The sequence below is a fragment of the Stegostoma tigrinum genome, chromosome 26 (assembly GCF_030684315.1).
Source record: "Stegostoma tigrinum isolate sSteTig4 chromosome 26, sSteTig4.hap1, whole genome shotgun sequence".
NCBI classification, from domain to species: domain Eukaryota; kingdom Metazoa; phylum Chordata; class Chondrichthyes; order Orectolobiformes; family Stegostomatidae; genus Stegostoma; species Stegostoma tigrinum.
The window spans coordinates 44,678,935-44,704,238 of record NC_081379.1 but is presented as its reverse complement, the minus strand read 5'-3'; the positions used below and the strand labels follow the sequence as shown (position 1 = coordinate 44,704,238).

General features: G+C 44.3%; 1 protein-coding gene across 2 annotated transcripts in view; it reads left to right on the top strand.

Moving 5' to 3' along the window:
* rab35b (RAB35, member RAS oncogene family b) overlaps positions 1–25,304 on the top strand; it is a 72,520-nt gene that overhangs the window by 4,436 nt on the left and 42,780 nt on the right. For both annotated transcript variants that reach the window (XM_048556542.2, XM_048556541.2), the window contains exon 2: positions 22,719–22,769. In XM_048556542.2, the coding sequence (XP_048412499.1) occupies positions 22,719–22,769 (51 nt within the window). The remainder of the gene's footprint in view (positions 1–22,718; positions 22,770–25,304) is intronic.

Here is a 25,304-nt window from a genome sequence, read left to right as displayed (position 1 = left end):
TTTGGGTTTAGCACCTGAAGATTGTTCTGGGAAGTGAGCTTTAAGGAAAGGATCGGGAGGAGGTGATGATTGAGGTTTGATTCCGGTCTGAGTGGAAACTGAGTCAAAAATTTAAGCGTAGCAAGGCAAAATGAAGAGAGTAACATTTTAGATTCTGCATTCACTGCCTTTTCAGGAAGGGAAGTCTGAAGACTTGCAACCATGTAAGGGTCATCCTTAAATAGGTGAACCTTCACTTCTATCTTCACCTAAACTCTTTCCCCTCGTTCTGAATTGACCCATGAGGAAGCATCCTGTCCACATCCACCCAGTTAATCCCCTTTGTTTATAAGTTTCAGTTAAGTCCCCTTTTGATATTTCTAAACTGCAGAGAATACAGACATAGCTTTTCATCATAAGGCAATTCACTCCTTCCATGTATTAATCTAGTAAAGCTTCTCTGAACTGCTTCCAACAAATTAGCATCTTTCCCTTAAGTACTGTGACCAGTACTGTATACAGTATTCCATATGTGGTCTCAATAGTGCCCTGTATAACTGAAGCATAATCTCCTTACTCTCACATTCAGTTCCCTTTACAAAGAAAACTGCATTCTATTAACTTTACTGACTGCTTGCTGTACCTGCCTACTAATCTTCCATGATTCATGCACTATATACCCAAATCTCTGCATCTCTGAGAGTTGCACCCCCTCCATTTAGACAATATTTTGAAATTTCCTATGGTCAAAATAGTCTGTCACATTTATTCTCTGCTTGCCATGTCTTTACCCATCACACTCCCTTTTTTTTAAACCTATCTTTGTCCCTTCATCTGAGTCCTTTTATATAAATTGTAAAGATTTGAGGCACCAACCCCCATCGCCTGGAAAAGATCCACTTATCTCTACTCTCTCTCAGCTTCCTGGTAGCCAGCTGATATTCTATACATGCTAATATATTACCACCACCACCAACCCCCCCCCCATTCCCTGCATGTGCACTCAGACACACCATGAACTTTTATTTTCTGCAATACTCATTCAAACCAACTATCTTCTGCAACTCTAAGTACAATATATCCACTGACTCCTGGTTCTCAACAGCACAAGTTACTTCTTCAAAGGACGCAACAAATTAATCACTTCCTTTGACAAAACCATGTTGGCTGTGCCGATTACCTTAAATTTATCCAAGTACCCTGTTATAGTGTCTTAGCTTTGCATATTTTCCCTATTACAGATGTTAAACTAACTGACCTGTAGTTTCCTGTTTTCTGTCTCCTCTCCTTCTGAATAAAATAATTACTTTAGCTATTTTTGAATCAAAAGGAGCCTTCCCTAAATCTAAAATGTATTCTTAAATTGAAACCAACATATCAACTATTTCACTAGCTACTTTTGAAATCCCTAGGATGAAATCCATCAGGACATAGGGACTTGGAAACATGTAGTCTGACAATTTTACTCAGATCTACTTCTCTGCATCTGTGTAAGTTTTCTTGAGTTACTCCCTCCCGATCAATTCCCAGATTTACAGCTATTTCTAAGCTAGTACTTGTACCCTCTCCTAGTGAAGATGTGACGCTAAACAATTCATCTGCTGTCATCTTATTCTCCATTACTAATTCCTCAGACTCTCATTTTCTACAGGACCTTCTATGTTTCAATTAGATTACTAACGTTCTTTCAAGGGAAGGAAATCTTCTATCCTTACCAGATCTGGCGTGTGTGATTTGAGATCCATGGCTACATGGTTGGTTAAGTCATTGATGACCATGTTATTAATGCTAACTCCAAATTTTTTTCTGTTAAATCTGTCGTCTTGGTTCCAGTGGGTACAGGCCTAACGTGTCCAACCTTCCCCATAAGATAAGCCCAACATCCCAGGAATCAGTCAAGTGAACCTCCTCTAAACTGTTTCTATTGCAGTTATAACCTTTTTTAGGTGAAGAGGCTAAAACTGTGTACACAACTTTAAATCTTCTCTCCTGAATTCCCTTTACAGCTGAAGTAAAGGACCCTAATTGTGTATTTCATCACATTTGCAATAAATGACCATGTTCAATTTGCTTTCCTGTCACTTGCTGTATCTGCTTGCTAATTTTTTTTTTCATTCTTGAACCAGCACACCCAGATGCATTTGTACTTCATAGTTCTGTATTTCTCTATTTAAGTAATGTTTTTCTTTGCTATTTGCCACTTTGACAAATTCATGTTTTCCTACATCGTATTCCTGCTGAATGTTTTACCCTATTCACTTGACCTTTCTATAATTTTTTGTGGATTTCTTGCACGGCCTTCACAACTTGCTTTCCTGTCAATCTTTGTGTCTTTGGACATGTGTAGCAACCAGTCTCTCTATTCAAATCATTCAAGGGAAGAGCCGGGTGCCTTTGGGGTCCGACAGAAATGATTCTGCTCTCTTCCATTGGCCTGTTTGGAAGTTACTCACCAACCCTTGAACGTGGGGTAGGGGGCTGGTGAAGAGTAGGAAGTGGGGGGATAAAAAATAATTTTTAATCTGCCAGTCACTACTACAGTCTTGTGGTGAAATGTAAAATAGAGGTTATTGGTGATAAAATCATTTTACTTGGAGTGAACTAGGAAGATTTTACAGTGGTAAAGGTAAAGTCACCGTATTTCTAATAGACTCAGTGCTGCAAGCCAACTGAGCTGACTGACCCCGGTTCACGTTGATAGGGTTCAATAAAATGAGCAGAGGAGGTATAAGGAAGCCCAAATATTGGACTATCAATTAATGTGTGAGACAAAGGAAGACATGCAGTAGAAAATAGTGGCTTTGAGATAATTTAAGAGGAGCACAAATTGAAAATCAAAGCGTGTTGTTTACCTATTTTAGTTATTACTGAAAAATGTCACTTTTTTTTCTTAAAAGCAGCAAGCATCAGTTTGGAAAATCTTCAGCAACATTTCTCTATTGCCAGCTTCCCCCAGTTTTGACTTGTGCAGTTACATGCTGCTTTCCAGGAGTTTTATTTGATTTTTGAATGAAATTTTGTAGTATGTTCCCAGAAGAAGCTCAGTGGGAAGTTGAGGCAAGTGAAGAAGTTCAAATGCTTTTGAAATGTTTGTTAAGGCACACCTATGTTTCAGCTGAAAAAGGTGGTTGAAACATAACTAATCTGGTCCAAATATGCAAAAATGCACGTATTTGCAATCCTCATTTATAAAAAAATTAATTAATGTAACAATTGCATAATAATAAAGGATTTCTGCTCAAGATCAGAACATAACCTCCTGATGAGGTGGCATTGAAATGGCCTTGAGGTTAATTGTTTAATGCTCCTCACATTAGGAGGTTGGGAACTGGTTTGCATGATAGCTGATCATAAGACATAAGAAGAAAGCTATAGGAAGAACTGGTAGCAGCCATAGAAACTTGTCTCAAACTTCTAAGCTGCAATGAAGGAGGACCAAATGTGCAGACAGATGGATTACATTTTTAAAAAAAGGAACCTTGGTAGAATGCTTCTCCTCCATCCCAAATGGAAGTGAAGAAATCTGTTGCTGCATATTAATTCAGACTTTAGCTTCTGCCAGCACCACTAACTTTGGATTTCTCTACTGCAGTCCAAACAGGAGAGCTAACTTTGTGAGGTGATATGAGAATGAGTGATTTTCGAAGGCAAGGCAGCAGTTGGCTGAATTAGACGCCTGGGAGCCTTTGTGAGATGAAGGTGAAGGAGAAGACAGTTGTGCTTCATTGGAGGCCTCACTGATGTTACCTTGCATGGTGACGAAAGGCCTGAATGAAAATGAGCCTGCTCAGTGAGCAAGTCAAAAGCCTCACAGTTGTGGTTGTTACAGACCGGTCATAGAGATGGTACGGTAACAGACTCTTTGGTTCAACTCGACCAGCTATCCTAAATATATCTAGTTACATTTGGCCCATATCCCTTAAACCTTTCGTATTCACTTAACCATCCAGGTGCTTTTTTAATGTTATTGTACCTCCACTTGCTCTGGCAGCTCATTCCATACATGGACTATCCTCTGCATGGAAAAATCTTCCCATCTCACCTTAAACTTATGTTCTCTACTTTTTGGACTCTCCCACACCAGGGAAAAGACTTTGACTATTCATCCTATCCATGCTGCTCATGATTTTATAAGGTCACCCCAGGGAAAATAGCCCCTGTCTATTCAGCCTCTGTCTGTAGCTCAAACCATCTAACTCTGGCAATATCCTTTCTAATTTTTTCTGAATCCTTTCAAGTTTCACAGCATCTTTCCAAAGCAGGGAGATCAGAATTGCATGCAGCATTCCAAAAGTGGCCTAGCCACTGTGTGGTACAACTGCAATGTGACCTCCCAACTCCTCCTCTGCACCCCACCTGCCTTTCCCCAGTCCCACCCCTCTCCCTCTATTTATTACTGAGGCCTCTGCACCCGTTTCTCTCTCTTCCCCCCTCCCCCATCCCCCAATTCCTGACAAAGGGTGCAAATTCAACATGTCGATTTTTCTGCTCTGATGCTGCCTGACCTGCTGTGTTTCTTCAGCTCCACGCTGTGTTTTTGTCCTATACTCAATGCACTGACCAATAAAGGCAAGCATACCAAACGCCGCCTTCACTACTCCGTCTACCTGTGACTCCACTTTCAAGGAACGATGAACCTGCACTCCAAGGTCTTTGTTCAGCCACACTCCCCAGGACCTTACCGTCAAGTGTATAAGCCCTTCTCTGGTTTGCCTTTCCAAAATGTAATGCACCACACTTATCTAAATTAAACTCCAACTACTACTCCTTGGTCTATTGACCCATCTGGTCAAGGTCCCATTGTACTCTGAGGTAACTGTCTTTCCTGTCCACTACACCTCCAATTTTGGTGTCGTCTTCAAATTTGCTAACTATACCTCCTATGTTCATGTCTAAATAATTCGTATAAATGACGAAAAGCAGTGAACCCAGCACCAGTCCTTGTGGAACACCGCTGGTCACAGGCCTCCAGACGGTAAAGCAACTCTGTCTTCTACCCTGTAGCCAATTCTGTATCCAAATGGCTAGTTCTTCAGTCCATGTGACCTAACCTTGCTAACAGGTGAACCATGAGGAACCTTGTGGAATGCCTTACTGAAGTCCTTTTGGGTTACGTCCACTGCTCTGCCTTCATTAATCCTCTTTGTTACTACTTCAAAAACTTAATCAAGTTAGTGAGGCATGTTTTCTCACACACCCCAGCCATTTTGACTATCCGTAATCAGTCTTTGAATTTACATGTGTTTGGAAAGACAGTCCCTCGGGATTCCCTGCAACAATTTACCCACCACCGATATCAGGTTCACCAGTCTTTAGAACCCTGGCTTTTCTTTACCACTTAAGTAGTGGCACCATGGTAGCTGACCTCCAGTCTTCTGGCAGCTCATCTGTGGCTGTCAATAATAAGAATATCTCAGCCAGGGGCCCAGCAATTGCTTCCCTCCGAGTTCTAGGGGAAACCTGATCAGACCCTGGGGAGTTACCCACCTCAATGTGTTTTAAGCCAAACAGCACCATTTTTTTCTGCAATATGGACATTTTTTAAAATGTGGCTATTTGTTTTCCCTCATGTTCTATATTTTCCATATCCGTCTCCACAGTAAACACTGATGCAAAATACTCATTTAGTATAGCATCTTCTTCTGGCTCCTGCGGTTCTGCACATAGGTGCCTTGCTGATCTTTAAGGAGCCCTTTTCTCTCCCTAGTTAGCCTTTTGTTCTTGCTCTATTTGTAGAATCTTTGTGGATTCTCCTTAACCCTATTTGCCATAGCTATCTCATGTCCCCTTTTTGTCCTCCTGATTTTCCTCTTAAGGAAGCCTATGTCAGGTATAGACAGCAGAGATGGTGAATCCCTAGAAGTATGAAGGCAATAGGAACATGTGTAAGAGGGATCTGTGCCCCAATCAATTTCTGAAAGATTTTGCTTAACACTGTCAAAATTGGCCTTTCTCCATTTTAGAACTTTAACAATCTATCCTTTTTCTATTGCAATTTTAAAACTAATAGAATTATGGTCACCAGCCCCAAAGTGCTTCCCCACTGACACCTCAGACCTGCCTTTATTTCCCAAGTTTTGCACCTTCTTTACTAGGCTCATCCGCAAACTTAATGAGAGAATTTACTTGTGCACTCTTATCAAATTCCTCTCCAGCCAAGCCCTTAGTCTAGGACGGTCATAGTGTTATGTTTGGAAAGATAAAATCCCCTACCGTAACGACACTGTCATTGTTATAGATAACTGAGATCTCTTTACAAGTATGTCTGAATTGACTATTGGGATTTTTAGAGTAGTAAGACTACACTATTCTCTGGGACTGTATGTTAAGGAGCAAAGGTAGCTTTTCGTAGTCGAGTGACGTGCTCTGTGTGTTGGATGCAGGAGAGTAGGGAAGAGTTTCCATGTTACTCATGATTATGTCTACATAATCCCAAAAGGTGATTATCCATTCTTATTTCTCAGTTCCACCCAAACAACTTGCCCGGAATGTATTTCTCCTCCTCCTCTTTCCCACCTCCCCCTACTGCCCAAAAAAAAACTCCTTCCTGTAGCATCTACACCCTGGAACATTAAGCTGCCAGTCCTGTCCATCCCTGAGCCATGTCTCCTGTAATTGCTATGATGTTCCAGTCCCACGTTCCCAGCCATGCTCATCGTCTGCCTTACCTGTTGGACATCTAGTATTGAAATAAATGCAGTTTAGTTTATCAGCCCTGTATTATTCTCTGCTTTGTTCCTGACTGTTTGTTTGACTCGCTCCTTTTCCCAACTGTGCCAGTCTCAGACTGATCTCTTTCCTCTTTCTCCTTGGGTCCTGTCCCATCCATGTCGCTGCAAATTTAAATCCTCTTCCGTTCTAGCAAATCTCTGCCAGAATATTAGGCCCCTTCCATTTGTGGTGCAACCATCCTTCTTTTACAGGTCACTTCTACCCCAGAAGAGTTTCTAGTGAGCCAGAAATGCGAATTCTTCTCCTCCTGCACCAGCTCCTCAGCCACATATTCTCTGCTCTAGCCTCAATATCTTGTGGCACCGGGAGTAAACTAATATTACCAGCCTTGAGGATCTCCTTTTTGAAATTCTGCCTAATTTCCTATATTCTTTCCTCTAAATCTCATGCTTTTCTCTTCCATTGTCATTAGTTTCCATGTGTAAAACAACCTACTGCTGGTCTCTCTCACCTCTGAAAACATTCTGCACCCTCTCTGAGATATCCTTAATCCTGACACCAGGGAGGGAATACACCATTCTCATGTCTTGCTATCAGTCACAGAAATGTCTAATTGTGTCTCTGACTAGAGAGTTCCACTGTAACCTGACCTACCCCTTGTTACATTAGAGCCTGTCTTGCTACCAAAAACCTGATTATCAGTGCTCCATTCTCCCCAGAGTCTGTTAACCCCTACGTTTTTTTTTCAAAACAGCATACCTGTTTGAGATGGAGATAGACCATGCAGGTGTCTCCTGTGATTGGCTCCCCCTCCTACCTTTCCTGGAGGTAACACATCTACCTGACTATCTTCGGTCTATCTCCCTTCCTGCAAACGCCATCCATCATACCCTGCCGCTCCTTTTAAATTCCTCCATTTCTTCTAACTGCAGCTCCAAGCAATCTGCTAGGATTTGCGACGAAACACACTTACTGTAGATATAATCCTCAGTAACATGGAAACTGTCCCACAGCAAACATGAAGAGCACGTAACTCTACTAAAGGGTATCTTTGCACCTCAACCTACAGATCCAGAAAATAGCACAGTCTTCCTGCTCTAAAAAACACTTCCAGCCAAACTCGGAACCTATGTTTTATATTTTTTAAGTTTAATCAAGAGGCAGATCTCAGTAAAACATCACCAAAAAGGAGCTCACTCTACTCACTGTTATAGATTTACAAAAAAAAGTAATGTTGTGCTTGAAAAAGACCTGTAGCTGCCCCTCTGCTATGAGCTCTCCCACACAGATTTCTCCAAGGTCAGCTGTGAATTTCGCTGTTTTAATTTTTCCTAGACCTCTCCGATGTCCAGAAATACTTGAAATCAAAACAGCAGAACAATCAGTTGTATAGATTCGCTGCTGGGTCAGACAGCAGTACAGGTTTGTTTCACTGTTTGGTTCGCTTCCTAATGGTCGCTATCTTTGTCTGTCTTCCTCCTTTTTTAAAGTGCTGTTGTTTTGATTTCCCCCCCATCTCACCCCATGCAACAATTTATAAGACAGTTTCTCACATCTTTCGTCTGGATTACCCACATGGAGGATATTGTAGCCAGAGTTCTATTGAATAGCTTTCTAAAATGACTACATTTAACTGTTTAATCAATGGCCTTCGCTCCATCATAGTTAGAAATGGGGATACTTGCTGTGGTTTAGTGTGAGCTCTGTTTGCAGAAATGTCTGCATCCAGCAAAACCTGGACAGTGTCCAGGCTGAGACTGCCATGTGGCATGAAGTTCCAGCCAATGACTTAATAAACTTAATAATCTAGCAAGATTAGATAGGTAATCTAGACTCACTTACCCTGGTGATTTTAACAGCATTGCCATCGCCAGATTCCTGCTTCCACATTCTAGGAGTTAGCACCAAAATTCAAATAGAACAGAGCTCTCTTTCTGATACATCAACGCACCTTTCCACTCTACAAAGCTTAGATCAGAATACTATGCTTGCTTATGTCAGTATACCAACACCAAGGTAAGGATGGCAGTTCCCTTCCCTCAAGGATGTTTAGCTTTTCCAACAATGGGTTCATGGTCATCATTATGTCCTGGACTTGATGAGGTTGTCTGTGAAGGCCCTTGAAATATGATTCATTTCGTACCATGTTCTGCACATGTCTACAAGGTGTTTTGAGAAAGTATATAGCTAGCAAGATTCTGCACATTCACTAATTGACCAAGGTATGTTAGCTGCTGTTGCTTCATTTGACTTAATTATTTTGCCCTCTATTAAGCAAATAAATTTGGAAAGATGGCTAGATACAATATTAGAAGTATCAGAGATAATGGGAACTGCAGATGCTGGAGAATTCCAAGATAATAAAATGTGAGGCTGGATGAACACAGCAGGCCAAGCAGCATCTCAGGAGCACAAAAGCTGACGTTTCGGGCCTAGACCCTTCATCAGAGAGGGGGATGGGGAGAGGGAACTGGAATAAATAGGGAGAGAGGGGGAGGCGGACCGAAGATGGAGAGTAAAGAAGATAGGTGGAGAGAGTATAGGTGGGGAGGTAGGGAGGGGATAGGTCAGTCCAGGGAAGACGGACAGGTCAAGGAGGTGGGATGAGGTTAGTAGGTAGATGGGGGTGTGGCTTGGGGTGGGAGGAAGGGATGGGTGAGAGGAAGAACAGGTTAGGGAGGCAGGGATAGGTTGGACTAGTTTTGGGATGCAGTGGGTGGAGGGGAAGAGCTGGGCTGGTTGTGTGGTGCAGTGGGGGGAGGGGACGAACTGAGCTGGTTTAGGGATGCAGTAGGGGAAGGGGAGATTTTGAAACTGGTGAAGTCCACATTGATACCATATGGCTGCAGGGTTCCCAGGCGGAATATGAGTTGCTGTTCCTGCAACCTTCGGGTGGCATCATTGTGGCAGTGCAGGAGGCCCATGATGGACATGTCATCTAGAGAATGGGAGGGGGAGTGGAAATGGCTTGCGACTAGGAGGTGCAGTTGTTTGTTGCGAACTGAGCGGAGGTGTTCTGCAAAGCGGTCCCCAAGCCTCCGCTTGGTTTCCCCAACGTAGAGGAAGCCGCACCTATCTGGACTCCATTTTCTCCCCTTTGGTCCAGGAACTCCCCACCTACGTCCGTGACACCACCCACGCCCTCCACCTCCTCCAGGACTTCCAATTCCCTGGCCCCCAACACCTCATATTCACCATGGACGTCCAGTCCCTGTACACCTGCATTCCGCATGGAGATGGCCTCAAGGCCCTCCGCTTCTTCCTGTCCCGCAGGCCCGATTAGTCCCCCTCCACCGACACTCTCATCCGCCTAGCTGAACTCGTCCTCACACTCAACAACTTCTCTTTTGACTCCTCCCACTTCCTACAGACTAAGGGGGTGGCCATGGGCCCCAGCTATGCCTGCCTCTTTGTAGGCTACGTGGAACAGTCCCTCTTCCGCACCTACACAGGCCCCAAACCCCACCTCTTCCTCCGGTACATTGATGACTGTATCGGCGCCGCCTCTTGCTCCCCAGAGGAGCTCGAACAGTTCATCCACTTCACCAACACCTTCCACCCCAACCTTCAGTTCACCTGGGCCATCTCCAGCACATCCCTCACCTTCCTGGACCTCTCAGTCTCCATCTTGGGCAACCAGCTTGTAACTGATGTCCATTTCAAGCCCACCGACTCCCACAGCTACCTAGAATACACCTCCTCCCACCCACCCTCCTGCAAAAATTCCATCCCCTATTCCCAATCCCTCTGCCTCCGCCGCATCTGCTCCCACGATAAGACATTCCACTCCCGCACATCCCAGATGTCCAAGTTCTTTAAGGACCGCAACTTTCCCCCACAGTGATCGAGAACGCCCTTGACCGCGTCTCCCGTATTTCCCGCAACACATCCCTCACACCCCGCCCCCGCCACAACCGGCCTAAGAGGATCCCCCTCGTTCTCACACACCACCCTACCAACCTCCGGATACAACACATCATCCTCCGACACTTCCACCATTTACAATCCGACCCCACCACCCAAGACATTTTTCCATCCCCTCCCCTGTCTGCTTTCCGGAGAGACCATTCTCTCCGTGACTCCCTTGTTCGCTCCACACTGCCCTCCAACCCCACCACACCCGGCACCTTCCCCTGCAACCGCAGGAAATGCTACTCTTGCCCCCACACCTCCTCCCTCACCCCTATCCCAGGCCCCAAGATGACATTCCACATTAAGCAGAGGTTCACCTGCACATCTGCCAATGTGGTATACTGCATCCACTGTACCCGGTGCGGCTTCCTCCTACATTGGGGAAACCAAGCGGAGGCTTGGGGACCGCTTTGCAGAACACCTCCGCTCAGTTCGCAACAAACAACTGCACCTCCCAGTCGCAAACCATTTCCACTCCCCCTCCCATTCTCTAGATGACATGTCCATCATGGGCCTCCTGCAGCGCCACAATGATGCCACCCGAAGGTTGCAGGAACAACAACTCATATATTCCGCCTGGGAACCCTGCAGCCATATGGTATCAATGTGGGCTTCACCAGTTTCAAAATCTCCCCTTCCCCTACTGCATCCCAAAACCAGCCCAGCTCTCCCTCCTTCCCCCCGCCCCCCCCCCCCCCAAACAACCACTGCATCCCAAGACCAGTCCAACCTGTCTCTGCCTCCCTAACCGGTTCTTCCTCTCACCCATCCCTTCCTCCCACCCCAAGCCGCACCCCCATCTACCTACTAACCTCATCCCACCTACTTGACCTGTCCGTCTTCCCTGGACTGACCTATTCCCTCCCTACCTCCCCACCTATACTTTCTCCACCTATCTTCTTTACTCTCCATCTTCGGTCCGCCTCCCCCTCTCTCCCTATTTATTCCAGTTCCCTCTCCCCATCCCCCTCTCTGAAGGGTCTAGGCCTGAAACGTCAGCTTTTGTGCTCCTGAGATGCTGCTTGGCCTGCTGTGTTCATCCAGCCTCACATTTTATTATCACGATATTAGAAGTGTTTTTTTTTCCTATTCATTTGTGGGATGTAGGTGTCGTTGGCTGGCCAGCATTTCTTGCCCATCCCTAGTACCCTTGAGAAGGTGGTGGTGGCGAGCTGCCTTCTTGAACTGCTGTAGGTTGACCCACAATGCTATTAGGGAGGGAATTCCAGCATTTTGACCCAGCAATTGTGAAGGAATGGTGATTATATTTCCAAGTCAGGATGGTGAGTGACTTGGAGGGGAACTTGGAAGTGGTGGATTTCCCATACGTCTGATGCCCTGGTCCTTCTAGATGGAGGTAATCGTGGGTTTGGAAGGTGCTGTGTGAGGATCTTTGAATTTTTGCAGTGCATCTTGTTGTTACTATGCAGTGCTGCCACTGGGTGGAGGGAGCGAATTCTTATGGATGTAGTGCCAATCAAGTGGGCTGCTTTGTCCTGGGTGGTGTCAAACTTAGTGTTGTTGGAGCTGCAATCAGCCAGGCAAGAGGGAGCATTTCATCACACACCTGACTTATCTTGTAGATGGCAGACAGGCTTTGAGGATGCAGCAGGTAACTCCCCTCCTGATCTATTCCTACCTCTGGCCTGCTCTTGTAACCACTGTTAATGTAGTGAGTTCAGTTGAGTTTCTGGTCAATAGTAACCCCAAGGATGTTAATAGTGGGAGATTCAATGATGTTGAATGACAAGGGACGGTGATTAGATTCTCTCTAACTGGTGATGGTCGTAACCTGGCATTTGTGTGGTGTGAATGTCACTTGCCACTTGTCAGCCCAAGTCTGGATATTATCCAGATCTTGTTGCATGTGAGTACGGACTGCTTCAGTATCTCAGTAATCACGAATGGTGCTGAACATTGTGCAATCATCGAACATCCCCACTTCTGACCTTATGATGGAGGGAAGGTCATTGAAGCAGCTGAAGATGGTTGGGCCTAAGATTCCCTGAGGAACTCTTGCAGAGATGTCTGGAGCTGAGATGATTGACCTCCCACAACCATAACCATCTTCCTATGTGTCAGGTATGACTCCAACCACCGGACCAGTGCACCCTGATACCCAATGAGTACAGTTTTGCTACGGCTCCTTGATGCCACACACAACAATATCAACGGCAGTCACACTCACCTCACCTCACCTCTGGAATTCAGCTCTTTTGTCCATGTTTGAATCAAGGCTGTAATGAGATCAGGAGTTGAGTGACCCTGGCAGAACCCAAACTGGATGTCTGAGCAGGTGCTACTTGATAGCACTGATGATCGAGAATAGACTGATGGGGTGGTAATTGACTAGGTTGGATTTGTCCTGCTTTGTGTACAGGACATACTTGGGCAGTATGCTATCAGTAGTGTAACTGTACTAAAACAGTTTGGCTAGGGAGTGGCAAGTTGTGGCACTAAGCCTTCAGGACTATTGCCCGAATGTTGTCAGGGCCCATAGCCTTTGCAGATCCAGTGACTCAGCTGTTCCTTGATATCGCATGGAGTGAATCAAATTGGCTGAAGATTGGTATCTGTAATTCTGGGGACCACTGGAGGAGGCATAGATGGATCATCCACTCAGCACTCCTGACTAAAGATTGCTGCGAATGCTTCAACCTTCTCTTTTGCACTGATGTGCTGGGCTGTTCCATTGAGGAAGCGATATGATGGCATAAGATGCAGCACGCATTACAAGTTCACTTGGGCTTCTATTAACAACTCTGCGCCATCAAGAAGAATAAAAACAACATAAAGCTTATGCCAGTCTCCATTCCAACGATACTCAAGAAGGTCAATACTGTCCAGCAAAAAGCGACGTGCTGATTGACACCCTGTCAATCTTTGTCAACATTCATTACCACCAACACTGCGCAGTGACGGCAGTGTGCACCATTTACAAAATGCACTACAGCAATTCACCATGGCTTTTCAATAGTTCATACTAAACCCTTGACCTTTACTGCCTAGAAGGATAAAGGTAGCAATGTATGGCAGCACCACCAGCGGGTTCTCGTCTGAGCCACAAACCATCCTGTCTTCTGAGCTATATCCTTCACTGTCATAGGGCCAATAACCTGGAACACCAAACAGCACTGTGTCCAAACATGCCTGTGGCCTGCAGCAGTTCAAGAAAGCAGCTCCCTGCCACTACTTCTGAGGGCAGTTCCAGATGGACAGTAAAGACCTACTCTCTATGAATAACTAAAACAAAAATACCTGCATTGTGAGTAAATACTACATATACCTGGGAAGAGAAAAATGGTTAACCAAAATCGGTGTGGTAAAAGATCTTCAATGAAGGCACGCTCTCTGGCATGCTCTCTGGCGCGCGCTCTCTCGCGCTTCAATAAGTTAACTGAATCAAATAGTGATATGACCAACCAAGTAAGATTTTCTTTAAGTTAATTTGGTTCATGTGCTGGAGTTTTCATCTGTGTGTTGATCAACAAGGAGCTAATACATCTTGTGCAGAGCAAGCTCCGTCAGGACAAAGCAAACAACTTAAATTGCAATGTGTCAAGTTTTTGAACTCCTAGAGGGAGCATGGAACATTGTCAAAACTAATAACCCTTTTTTTCTCTTTGGAGAAAACATTGTAAACTTGCCACTAGTTTTTAGACGGTCATCAGCTGCTTCAGGGGTTACACCAAAAAAAAGGTAATTTCACAAGATACAGGAACTCTTTCAAGCATACCTCATCAACATGTACAAGTACCAAAACACAGCTTCCAGCATCCGTTAATTCCTTCCCCACCTCATTTAGTGAGCGTTAAATGTGGCTACATTAGCATGGACATGTTGTCTGCATGACCAACATGAGACTCTCAAAGCAGGTGCTCTACTTCCAGCTTTGAAATGGTATGCAAGCCTCAGGTGGACAGAGGAAATGCTTCAGTACCCTAGAGGCCTTGCTGGTGAAGTGTGGCGTTCCCACAGACAACTGGGCATTGCTGGCCCAAGATACACAAGTGGAAGAGGAACATCTAGGAAGGTGACGAGCACCTCAAGACTTGCTGGCGGGTGAAGCCGGAAGCCAGGCATGAACGTTGTAAGGTGCATCATGCTGTACCAACTGCCCCAAGTGTAACACAGCTTATGGTAGCTGCGTCGGTCTGTACAGCCACCAGCAGACTCGTCCTAAGAGTGAAAGAAAGTCTCCCTCATCTGTAAGGGACTGCCGAAGGTACTTTGGGTTATTTTGTTACGATGCAAATAAGGTGTATTGCATGTTTTTCATTATCAGGACTGAAAATTTTGGATTCAGCTTTACTCCTTAATTTTTAAACTTGAAAGTCCAGTTTCAATATAATTGGTTTCCAGGGATCTATCGACTGTTTTTGAAATGTGTTTTCCTGGTATGTTTTAAGTGTACGGTATTTTCTTGTTTATTATGGTGATGGTTAATGGGTCAACTGGAATTGAACGAGTCTAAAGAGAAAAATTGTAATTGAAGATTCAGTTGCTGTAAACTGAGGTAGTTTTCTGTGCACCAGCTTGTAGAAATATTGCTCTATTCTGATTGGCTTCTGGTTTTATTATTTTGCATTCTCAGCTTTTAATCCACACCCTGTTGTGTCCCAATAGTCTTGAATTTTGCAACTAGTGTGCCTTTGAAACAGTGAATCTATTAAATGCCGTATTGAATATGTTGACTGTTAAATGTCTGTCTTTTTCTTGTGGGACATGTGTGTTGCTGGTTGGCCAGCATTTTATTGCCTAATTGCCCCTGAAGGTGGCAGTGAACTGTTTTCTTCAACTGCTGCGGTCTGCCTGTTGTGAGTTGATGCACAATGCTGTTAGGGATGGAATTCCAGGATTATGACCCAGAAACAGAGTGACTGACTATCTCTAATTCAGGATAAGTGGCTTCAAGGGAAACTTGCATTGATGGTGTTCTCATGTATCTGCTGCCCTTGTCCTTCTAGATGAAAGTGGTTGTAGGCTTGGAAAATGCTGTCTAAGAATCTTTGATCTTCTGCACTATGTACTGTTGTTGCTACTGAGTGGTGCTGTGAGGGAGTGGATGTAGTGCCAATCAAGCAGGCTGCTTTTGTCCTGGCTGTTGTCCACCTTCTTGATTGTTACAGCTGCACTCATCCTGGCAAGTGGGGACTATTCCATCATGCGCTGGACTTCTACCTTTGTAGATGGTGGAAAGGCTTTCCGCAGCCAGGAGGTGGGTTACTCACTGCAGTATTCCTAACCTCAGCCTGTTCTTGTAGCCACAGTTTGTGGTCAGTTCAGTTGAGTGTCTGAACAATGGTAATCCCCAGGATGTTGACAATAGGGGGATTTAGTGATGGTAACACCATTGAATATCAAGGGACAGTGGTTAGGTTGTCTCATTTGGTGATGGTTATAGCCTGGCATTTGTGTGGGGTGAATGTTGCTTGTCAGTCCTAGCCTGGATATTTTCCAGGTCTTGTATTTGAAGTGGACTGCTTCAGTGTCTGAGGAGTCACAAATGGTGCTGAGAATTGTGCGGTCATCAGCAAGCATCCTCACTTTTTTCATCTCAGGATGAAAGGAAGGTCATTTATGAAGCAACTGAATGTGGTTGGGCCTAGGACACCCCTGAGGAATTCCTGCAGAGATGGATTGACTGCCAACAGCCATGATCTCTTCCTTACGTACCAGGTACGAATCCAACCAGCAGAGAGTAGGCCTCCATTGATTCTAGTTCTGCTCGGGGTCCTCAATGCTCCACTCAATCAAATGCAGCCTTGATGTCAAGGGCTGTCGCCCTCTCCTTTTCGTTGCAATTCAGCTCTTTCACCTAAGGCTGTAATGAGGGCAGGAGCTGAGTGGCCCTGGGCATCACCTGAGCAGGTGCTGTTTGATAGCACTGTTGAAGATACCTTCCTTCACTTCACTGACTGGGCAGTAATTGGCTGCTTTGGATTTGCCCTGCCTTTTAGGTATGGAACATACCTGAGCAATTTCTTACATTGTTGGGTTGATGCCAGTGTTTGTTGTACTAGGAGAGCTTGGCTAGGGGAGCAGCACGTTCAGGAGCACAAGCCTTCAGTACTGTTGCCAGGATGTTGTCAGATCCATAGTCTTTACAGTATCCAGTGTCTCCAACCGCTTCTTGACATCACATGGAGTAAATCTAGTTGGCTGGAGACTGGTTTCTGTGATGCTGGCATCCACTGATCATCTACTCAGCACTTCGGGCCAAATATTAATGTGAAAGCTTCAGCCTTGCATTTTGCACTGATGTGCTGGGTTTTTCCATTGTTTTGAGGATGGGGATATTTGTGGAGCCACTTCCTCCAGTCAATTGTTTAATTGTCCACCACCATTCATGGCTGGATGAGTGGGACTGCACCTGTTCCATTGGTTGTGAGCTCACATAACTCTATCACTTGCATACCAATGTCATTAGCAGCAAATAGTTCTGTTTGGTAGTTTCACAAGTTGACACTTCTTCTTCTTCTTCTTCTTCTGGTATGCCAGGTGCTGCTCCTGGCACACCCTCCTGCCTCTCTACTAAGCCAGAGGATCAACCCTGGTTTGATGATGGTTGAGTAGGGGAATATGTTGGGCCATGAGGTTGTAGATTGTGCTGGAGTACAGTTCTACTGCTGTTAATGGCCCACAGTGCCCCATGGGTGCCCTGTCTTTAGTTGCTACATCTGTTCAAAGTTTGTCCCATTTAGCACTGTGATACTGCCACACTACATAATGGAGGTATTGTCAATGTGAAGGCTGGCTTTTGTCTCAGAGGACCATGTGGTGGTCACTGTCTCCAATATTGTCATGGACAGATGCGTCTGCAGGTGGTAGATTGTTAAGGATGAGGTCAAGTATGTTTTTCCCTCTTGGTGCCCTCCTATCTACCACAGACCCAGTCTAGCAGTTATGTTCTTTAGGACTCAGCCAGGTCAATCAGTAGTACTGCTGTGGAACCACTTAGTGGTGGACATTGAAATCACCTACCCAGGGTATATTGTGTGCCCTTGTCAACCTCCAAGTGTTTAACTGATGTTCTTCTGGAGTGAATAGAAACAGGGGGGAGTTGGTTGTGCTGTTTTGCTGTGAGTTGGTATTCATGTATCCTGGTGGCGAGTTTCCTGCTTATCTGTCCTATGTATTGCTTCTCGCAGTGCTGTCTAGCCTCCCATTGAAGTGCTGCTGTTCTGTTATGGTGAGTTGTTTTTGCTGCATAGTGATATGTAGATGGGGCCTATTTCAACATGTTTGTTTATGGTACCAATGGTTGAAAACCAGGCTTCCAGGAATTCTTTTGCTTGTCCTAGTACTATTAGGTTGTCCCAGTTTAACTGATGTTCTTCTGGAGTGAATAGAAACAGGGCGGAATTGGTTGTGCTGTTTTGCTGCGAGTTGGTATTCATGTATCCTGGTGGCGAGTTTCCTGCTTATCTGTCCTATGTATTGCTTCTCGCAGTTGCTGCGTAGTATTTTGTATACCACATTTGTCCTGCTCATTGTGGATATGGGGTGTTTGGTCTTTGGTCATTTTAGAGTAGCTGGCGTAATGTGGCTCCTGGTTTGTGTGCTATTGTTGTTCCAAGAGGAAGCCTGGTTTTTCAACCATTTGGTACCATAAACCTGTCGAAATAGACCCCATCTACATATCATTGCAGAGCAAAACCAGAAACTAGATGACCCACCATAACAGAGCAGACCATGTAAATTCAGAATGGAACAAAGCAGTAGCACTTCAACAGGGGCTAGACAGCACTGAAGATGCCACCTAGAAGGGGGATGAAACACTTGCACAAACCAACCACCAATTCCAGCTACAACCTGAACTACAGATCTCCACAAAAATAGAATTTTGCATTTATAGTGCTTTACTGTACTCCTAGGACCTCCTTCCCCAAAACACTTTACAGATGTTTCAACATGAATGACTTTACTGTAATGTAGATCATATATCTGTAATGCTGAATGACTTTTTAAGCTATTTTCCCCCTATGTGACAAATCAGACTTTTTTTCAAATACTCAAGTATGGGAGAACTGTGAAAATTGCACTTAGTTAATTTGCTTTTTAATAAATGTGAGTTTTTATTTTAAAGACAAAGATCTGTCATTGGGGACTGCATAGTTAGGGGGACAGATAGGAGATTCTGTGGGAACAAGAGAGACTCGCAGTTGGTGTGTTGTCTCCCAGGTGCCAGGGTCCATGACGTCTCGGAACGTGTTTTCGGGATTCTCAACGGGAAGGGGGAGCAGCTCCGAGTCGTGGTCCACATAGGCACCAATGAAGTTGGTAGGAAAAGGGATGGGGATGTGAGGCAGAAATTCAGGGAGTAGGGTGGAAGCTTAGAGCTAGGACAAACGGTTGTCATCTCTGGTTTGTTAACCGTGCCATGTGCTAGTGAGGTGAGGAATAGGGAGCGACAGCAGTTGAACACGTGGCTGCAGGGATGGTGTAGGAGGGAGGGATTCAGATACCTAGATAATTGGGGCTCATTCTAGGGTAGGTGGGACCTCTACAGAAGGGATGTTCTACACCTGAACCAGAGGGGTACCAATATCCTGAGAGGAAATTTGCTATTGCTGTTCAGGAGGGTTTAAATTAATTCAGCAGGGGTATGGGAACCTGAATTGTAGCTCCAGTGTCCAGGAGGTTGAGAGTAGTGAAGTCATAAGTAAGGTTTAGAGGTCACCTAGAGTGTACCGGCAGGCAGGAAGGTAGTTTGAGGTGTGTCTACTTCAGTGCCAGGAGCATCCGGAATAAGATGGGTGAACTTGCAGCATGGGTTGGTACCTGGCACTTTGTTGCCGTTGCCATTGCAGAGACATGGACAGAGCAAGGACAGGAATGGTTGTTGCTTTTTCTGGGGTTTAGATGTTTGTTTCAGTAAGATCAGGGAACGTGGTTAAAGAGGGGGAGGTGTGGCATTATTAGTCCAGGACAGCATTACGGTGGCAGAAAGGATGTTTGATGAGGACTCGTCTACTGAGGTAGTATGGGCTGATGTTAGAAACAAGAAAGGGGAATTCGCCCTGTTGGGAGTTTTCTATAGGCCTCGGAAGTTCCAGAGATGTAGAGGAAAGGATTGCCAAAATGATTCTGGATTGGAGTGATGATGACAGGGTAGTTGTTATGGGAACTTTAACTTTCCAAATATTGACTGGAAATGCTATAGCTCGAACATTAGATGGGTCAGTTTTTGTCCAACGTGTGCAGGAGGGTTTCCTGACACAGTATGCAGATAGACCAGCAAGAGGTGAGGCCACTTTGGATTTGGTACTGGGTAACGATCCAGGCCAGGTGTTAGATTTTGGAGGTAGGTGTGCACTTTGGTGATAGTGACCTCAGTTCGGTTATGTTTACTTTAGCAATGGAAAGGGATAGGTATATACCGCAGGGCAATAGTTATAGCTGGGGGAAAGGCAATTATGAGGCAATTAGACAAGATTTAGGATGCATAGGCTGGAGAAGGAAGCTGCAGGAGTCGGGCACAATTGAAATGTGGAGCTTGTTCAAGGAACAACTAATGCATGTCTTTGATAAGCATATACCTTTTAGGCAGACAGGAAGTGGTCAAGCGAGGGAACCGTGGTTGATTAAAGAAGTTGAAACTCTTATCAACAAGCGGGAGGCTTATGTAAAGATGAGGTGTGAGGGCTCAATTAGAGTGCTTGAGAATTGCAAGTTAGCCAGGAGGGGACATGAGAAGTCTTTGGCAGGTGGGATTAAGGAAAACCCTAAAGCTTTCTATAGGTATGCCAGGAGCCAAAGAATGACTAGAGTAAAATTAGGGCCAGTCAAGGACAGTAGTGGGAAGTTGTGCATGGAGTCCAAAAAGATAGGAGAGGTGCTAAATGAATATTTGTCTTTTTCCTGTATGAATACTGATGAAAATGTTGTCGAGGAGAATACTGAGATACGGGCTATTAGACTAGGCGGGATTGAGGCTCACAAGGAGGAGGTGTTAGCAATTCTGGAAAGTGTGAAAATAGATAAGTCCCCTGGGCTGGATGGGATGTATCCTAGAATTCTCCGGGCAGCTCGGGAGGAGATTGCAGATCCTTTGGCTTTGATCTTTGTCATCATTATGTTTGGGAATGATGCTGGAAGACCGGAGGATAGCCTAGTTCAAGCAGGGGAGGAGGGACAATCCTGGTAATTATAGACAAGTGATCCTTACTTCAGTTGTGGGTAAAGTGTTGGAGAGGATTATAAGAGAGGATTTATAATCAGAGCAAAGAATAATTTGGGGATAGTCAATGCGCTTTTGTGAAGGGTAGGTCATGCCTCTCAAACCTTCTTGTTCTTTTGAGAAGGTGACCAAGCAGGTGGGTAAAGCAGTTGATGTGGTGTACATGGATTTTAGTAAAGCGTTTGGTAAGGTTCCCCATGGTAGGCTATTACCCAAAATACGGAGGCATGGGATTGAGGGTGATTTAGCAGTTTGGATCAGAAATTTGCTAGTTTGGGAGAAGACAGAGGATGGTGGTTGATGGAAAATGCTCATCCTGGAGTTCAGTTACTAGTGGTGTACAGCAAGGATCTGTTTTGGGCCACTGCTGTTTGTCATTTTTATAAATGACCTGAATGAGGGCGTAGAGGGGTGGGTTAGTAAATTTGCAGATGACACTAGGGTCGGTGGAGTTGTGGATAGTGACGAAGGATGTTGCAGGTTACAGAGGGACGTAGATAAGCTGCAGAGCTGGGCTGAGAGGTTGAAAATGGAGTTTAATGCGGAAAAGTGAGATGATTCACTTTGGGAGGAGTAACAGGAATACAGAGCACTGGGCTAACGGTAAGATTCTTGGTATTGTGGATGAGCAGAGCGATCTCGGTGCCCGTAAGCATAGATCCCTGAAAATTGCCACCCAGGTTGATAGGGTTGTTAAGAAGGCGTATGGTGTGTTAGTTTTTATTGATAGAGGGATTGAGTTTCAGAACCACGAGGTTGTGTTGCAGCTGTACAAAACTCTGGTGCGGCCACACTTGGAGTATTGCCTACAGTTCTGGTCACCGCATTATAGGAAGGATGTGTAAGAAAGGGTGCAGAGGAGATTTACTAGGATGTTGCCTGGTATGGAGGGAAGGTGTTACAAGGAAAGGCTGAGGGACTTGAGGCTGTTTTCATTAGAGAGAAGGTTGAGAGGTGACTTAATTGAAACATTTAAAATAATCAGAGGGTTAGATAGGGTGGATAGGGAGAGCCTCTTTCCTGGGATGGTGACAGCAAGCACGAGGGGGCATAGCTTTAAATTGAGGGGTGAAAGATATAGGACAGATGTCAGAGATACGTTCTCTTCGCGGAGAGCAGTAAGTGCGTGGAATGCCCTGCCTGCAACATTAGACTCACCAAGGGCATTTAAATAGTCATTGGATAATAATGGAATAGCATGGGTTAAATGGGCTTCAGTTTGGTTTCACAGGTCGGCGCAGTATCGAGAACCAAAGGCCCTGTACTGCGCTGTCGTGTTCTGGAAATCTGAAACAAAAACATAAATTGCTGGAGGAACCTGACAAATCTGACAGCACCGATTGAGAGAGACCACCATCACCGCACCCCCCCCCCCCCCCCCCCCGCCCCCGGAAGGTCTGCCAGAGCTGCTGAGTTTCTCCACCACTTTTTTTTTCATTTTCTTCTTGCTTTATATGAGCGTGGATTTGTAGTTGGCTCATCAATTGTTTTAATCCCCTTTTTGAAACCAGCAGAAAGCATTTATTAGGCCCCAAATAGCACATTTACTGTTGAAAACGGAGAGCAGTCACTTTTTTTTTCATTCTCTTAAGTATCAATCCTCTTTGGATATTGATTTTTTTTCGATAATTTGCAACAGATCCTCCCTGCCAATCCACAGCTGATTTGGCATTATCTGTTTTCTGTGGCCAGGTTCCTGTTTTGCTTTTTCATGGCACATGTTTGTCACCATGGGAATGATGCAAAATTGAAGCTTCCTTTTCATTCTTATTCTTGTTCTGTTCTTTGCCAAGTTGTGTACTTGTACATTTTCACTTCCAATATATTGAGCCTGATTGTAATCTTGGTTCAGCCCTCTCCCACATTTGTAGTTGAATGAGGGATTGTCAGTGACCTTCTCATTCCAGTAAGCGTACTATGTTTTTATTTGATCAGGTACTGTTCTCTTGACTGTCCTGCTCTGTCTTTGCAGGTGTGGGGAAAAGCAGTCTGCTGCTGCGATTTGCAGATAACACATTTTCTGGTAAGCATTCTTTTGTAAATCATCATGTTCACATTTGTAGAGTTCTCTAATTTAAATAGTACATAATCTTGTGCAAGCTACAATTTTTATCTTGCAACAGTTCTGTTTTTATGATTTATTTGTTTCTCGGGATGCCTTTCTCTTACCAACCCATTATTTACTACTAGCCATTGTTCATGGTAATACATTCCTCTGAGTTAGAAAGTTGTCAGTTAAAGTCTCACTACAACTTGAGCTTGCAATCCACGCTGAGACTCTGGTGCAGCAGAATAGGCGTAATGATCAAGCGACTGAACTAGCGACTTACCGCTTCAGACTAATTCTCTGAGTACATGGGTTCAAATCCCCATTGTAGCAACTGGTGGCATTTAAATACTGTTAATGAATCTGGAGTATAAAGCTAGTCTCAGTATGGGTGCCACTTAATCTATTATCCATTAATTATTTTAATGAAACTCTCATCAGTTTCACTTGTCTCTTTTTATAGCAGATTTCCTTTTCTTTCCTGCTGATGTGGCCTATGTGTGATTCCGTACTCTCAGACAGCAATGTGTTGATTCTTAACTGCCTTCTGAAGTGGCTGAGCAAAGCATTTAGTTCTGGGGCATTTAGAGATGGACAGCAAATGACTCACCATCCCACATCCTATGAAAGAATGTGGGGGAGAAAAAATACTGAGACTCCCCAGTTTGCCCTCCTGAGAAACCAAATTTGCCAGTTTACTATTCTGAAGCACAGGATTCTGCTTGATTGAACTGGCCATTATTTTTCCATCAGTCTGTAACACTAAAAGATTATTTGGTCATTTTCACATTGCTGTTTAGTGAGTACTGTGTCCAAATTAGCTGCCAGGATTCCTATATTACAAGTGATTGATTATGCTTTGAGTAATTATCTTTGTGCTAGGAGGCATTGGAGACACTATATAAATTAAGTATTTTTAGTGTTTTTATTTTTGTTCTTTACTTTCCAAATCTTGACTATTCAGTTAATTCTTTCATCAGTTTCCATTACATTCACTCTGGCACTCAAGTCTACTTATCCTTATCCTTCTCAAGCCCTACTACTGTTGAAATTATCACCATCTCACTTCTGCTATTGTACTGAGTCACAAGCACTCCTAGGCAATTAAGTTGTCCTGGTGACGTAAAACTTATGTACGCAACTGAGGAAGTGGATTGAGTGAGAATCCCATAGTTTATGCCAGTTTATGATTATGAACTTGCTGGGTCTGGCTGCCAGTAGAATTTTCTTTGTTAAAATGTTTCAGGAGAGTTGAGTAGAGTCAGAGTTGTATAGCACATAAACAGACCCTTTTCGTCCATGCCAACCAGATATCCTAAATTAATCTAGTCCCATTCGACCCATATCCCTCTTAAACCCTTCCTATTCATATACCCATCTAGATACCTTTTTTAAATGTCATTACTGTACCAGCCTCTACCACTTCCTCTGGTGGCTTGTTCCATGTATGTACCATCCTCTGTGTGGGGGGAAAAAATTGCTCCTTTTTTAGATCCCTTTTTTTTGTTTAAATCTTCCCACCCCAGGCAAATGTCCTTGTCTATTCACTTCTATCCATGCCCCTCATGATTATATAAACCTGTATAAGGTCACCCCTCAGCCTCCAATGCTCCCTACAGCTCAAACCCTCCAACCCTAGCAGCATTCATGTAAATCTTTTCTGAACTCTTTGAAGTTTCACAACATCCTTCTTAGAGCAGGGAGACCTGAATTGCACGCAGTATTCCAAAAGTGGCCTAACCAATGTCCTGTACAACCGCAACATGACCTCCCAACTGCAACAGTCAAGACACTGACCAATAAAGGCAAGCATACCAAACCCTCCCTTCACTATCCTATCTACCTGCAACTCCACTCAAGGAGCTATGAACTTGCACTCCAAGGTCTCTGGTCAGTGACACACTCAAGGTTCTTACTACTAAATGGAGAAGCCCTGCCCTGATTTGCCTTTCCAAAATGCAGCATCTCAAGTTTATCTAAATTAAATTCCATGTGTCACTCCTTGGCCCAGAGGCCTATCTGAATTAAGATGCTGTTGTACTCTGAAGTAATGTTCTTCGCTGTTCAATTTCACCTCCAGTTTTGGTGTCATCTGCAGACGTGCTAACCATACCGCCAACGTTCACATCCTAATCATTTACGTAAATGACGATAAACAGTGATCCTTGTGGTACACTGCTGGCCATAGGTCTCCAATCTGAAACACAAACCTCTATCACCAATATCTGTCTTCTTCCTTCAAGCCAGTTCTGTATCCAAATGGCTAGTTCTCCCTGTATTCTGTGATCTAATCTCTCAAACCGATCTACCATAAGGAACCGTGTTGAATGCCTTACTGAAGTTCATGTCGATCATGTCCACCGCTCTGCCCTCCTCAATCCTCTTTGTTATTACTATAAAGCTGTTAGCTGTCCACACACATCATTGTCTTGTTTGTTCATGCAGTTCCATTTTGTTTTTGACAGTTATATCTGATATCTCTTAAAACTTGCAAGAAGCAAGAGGACTTTT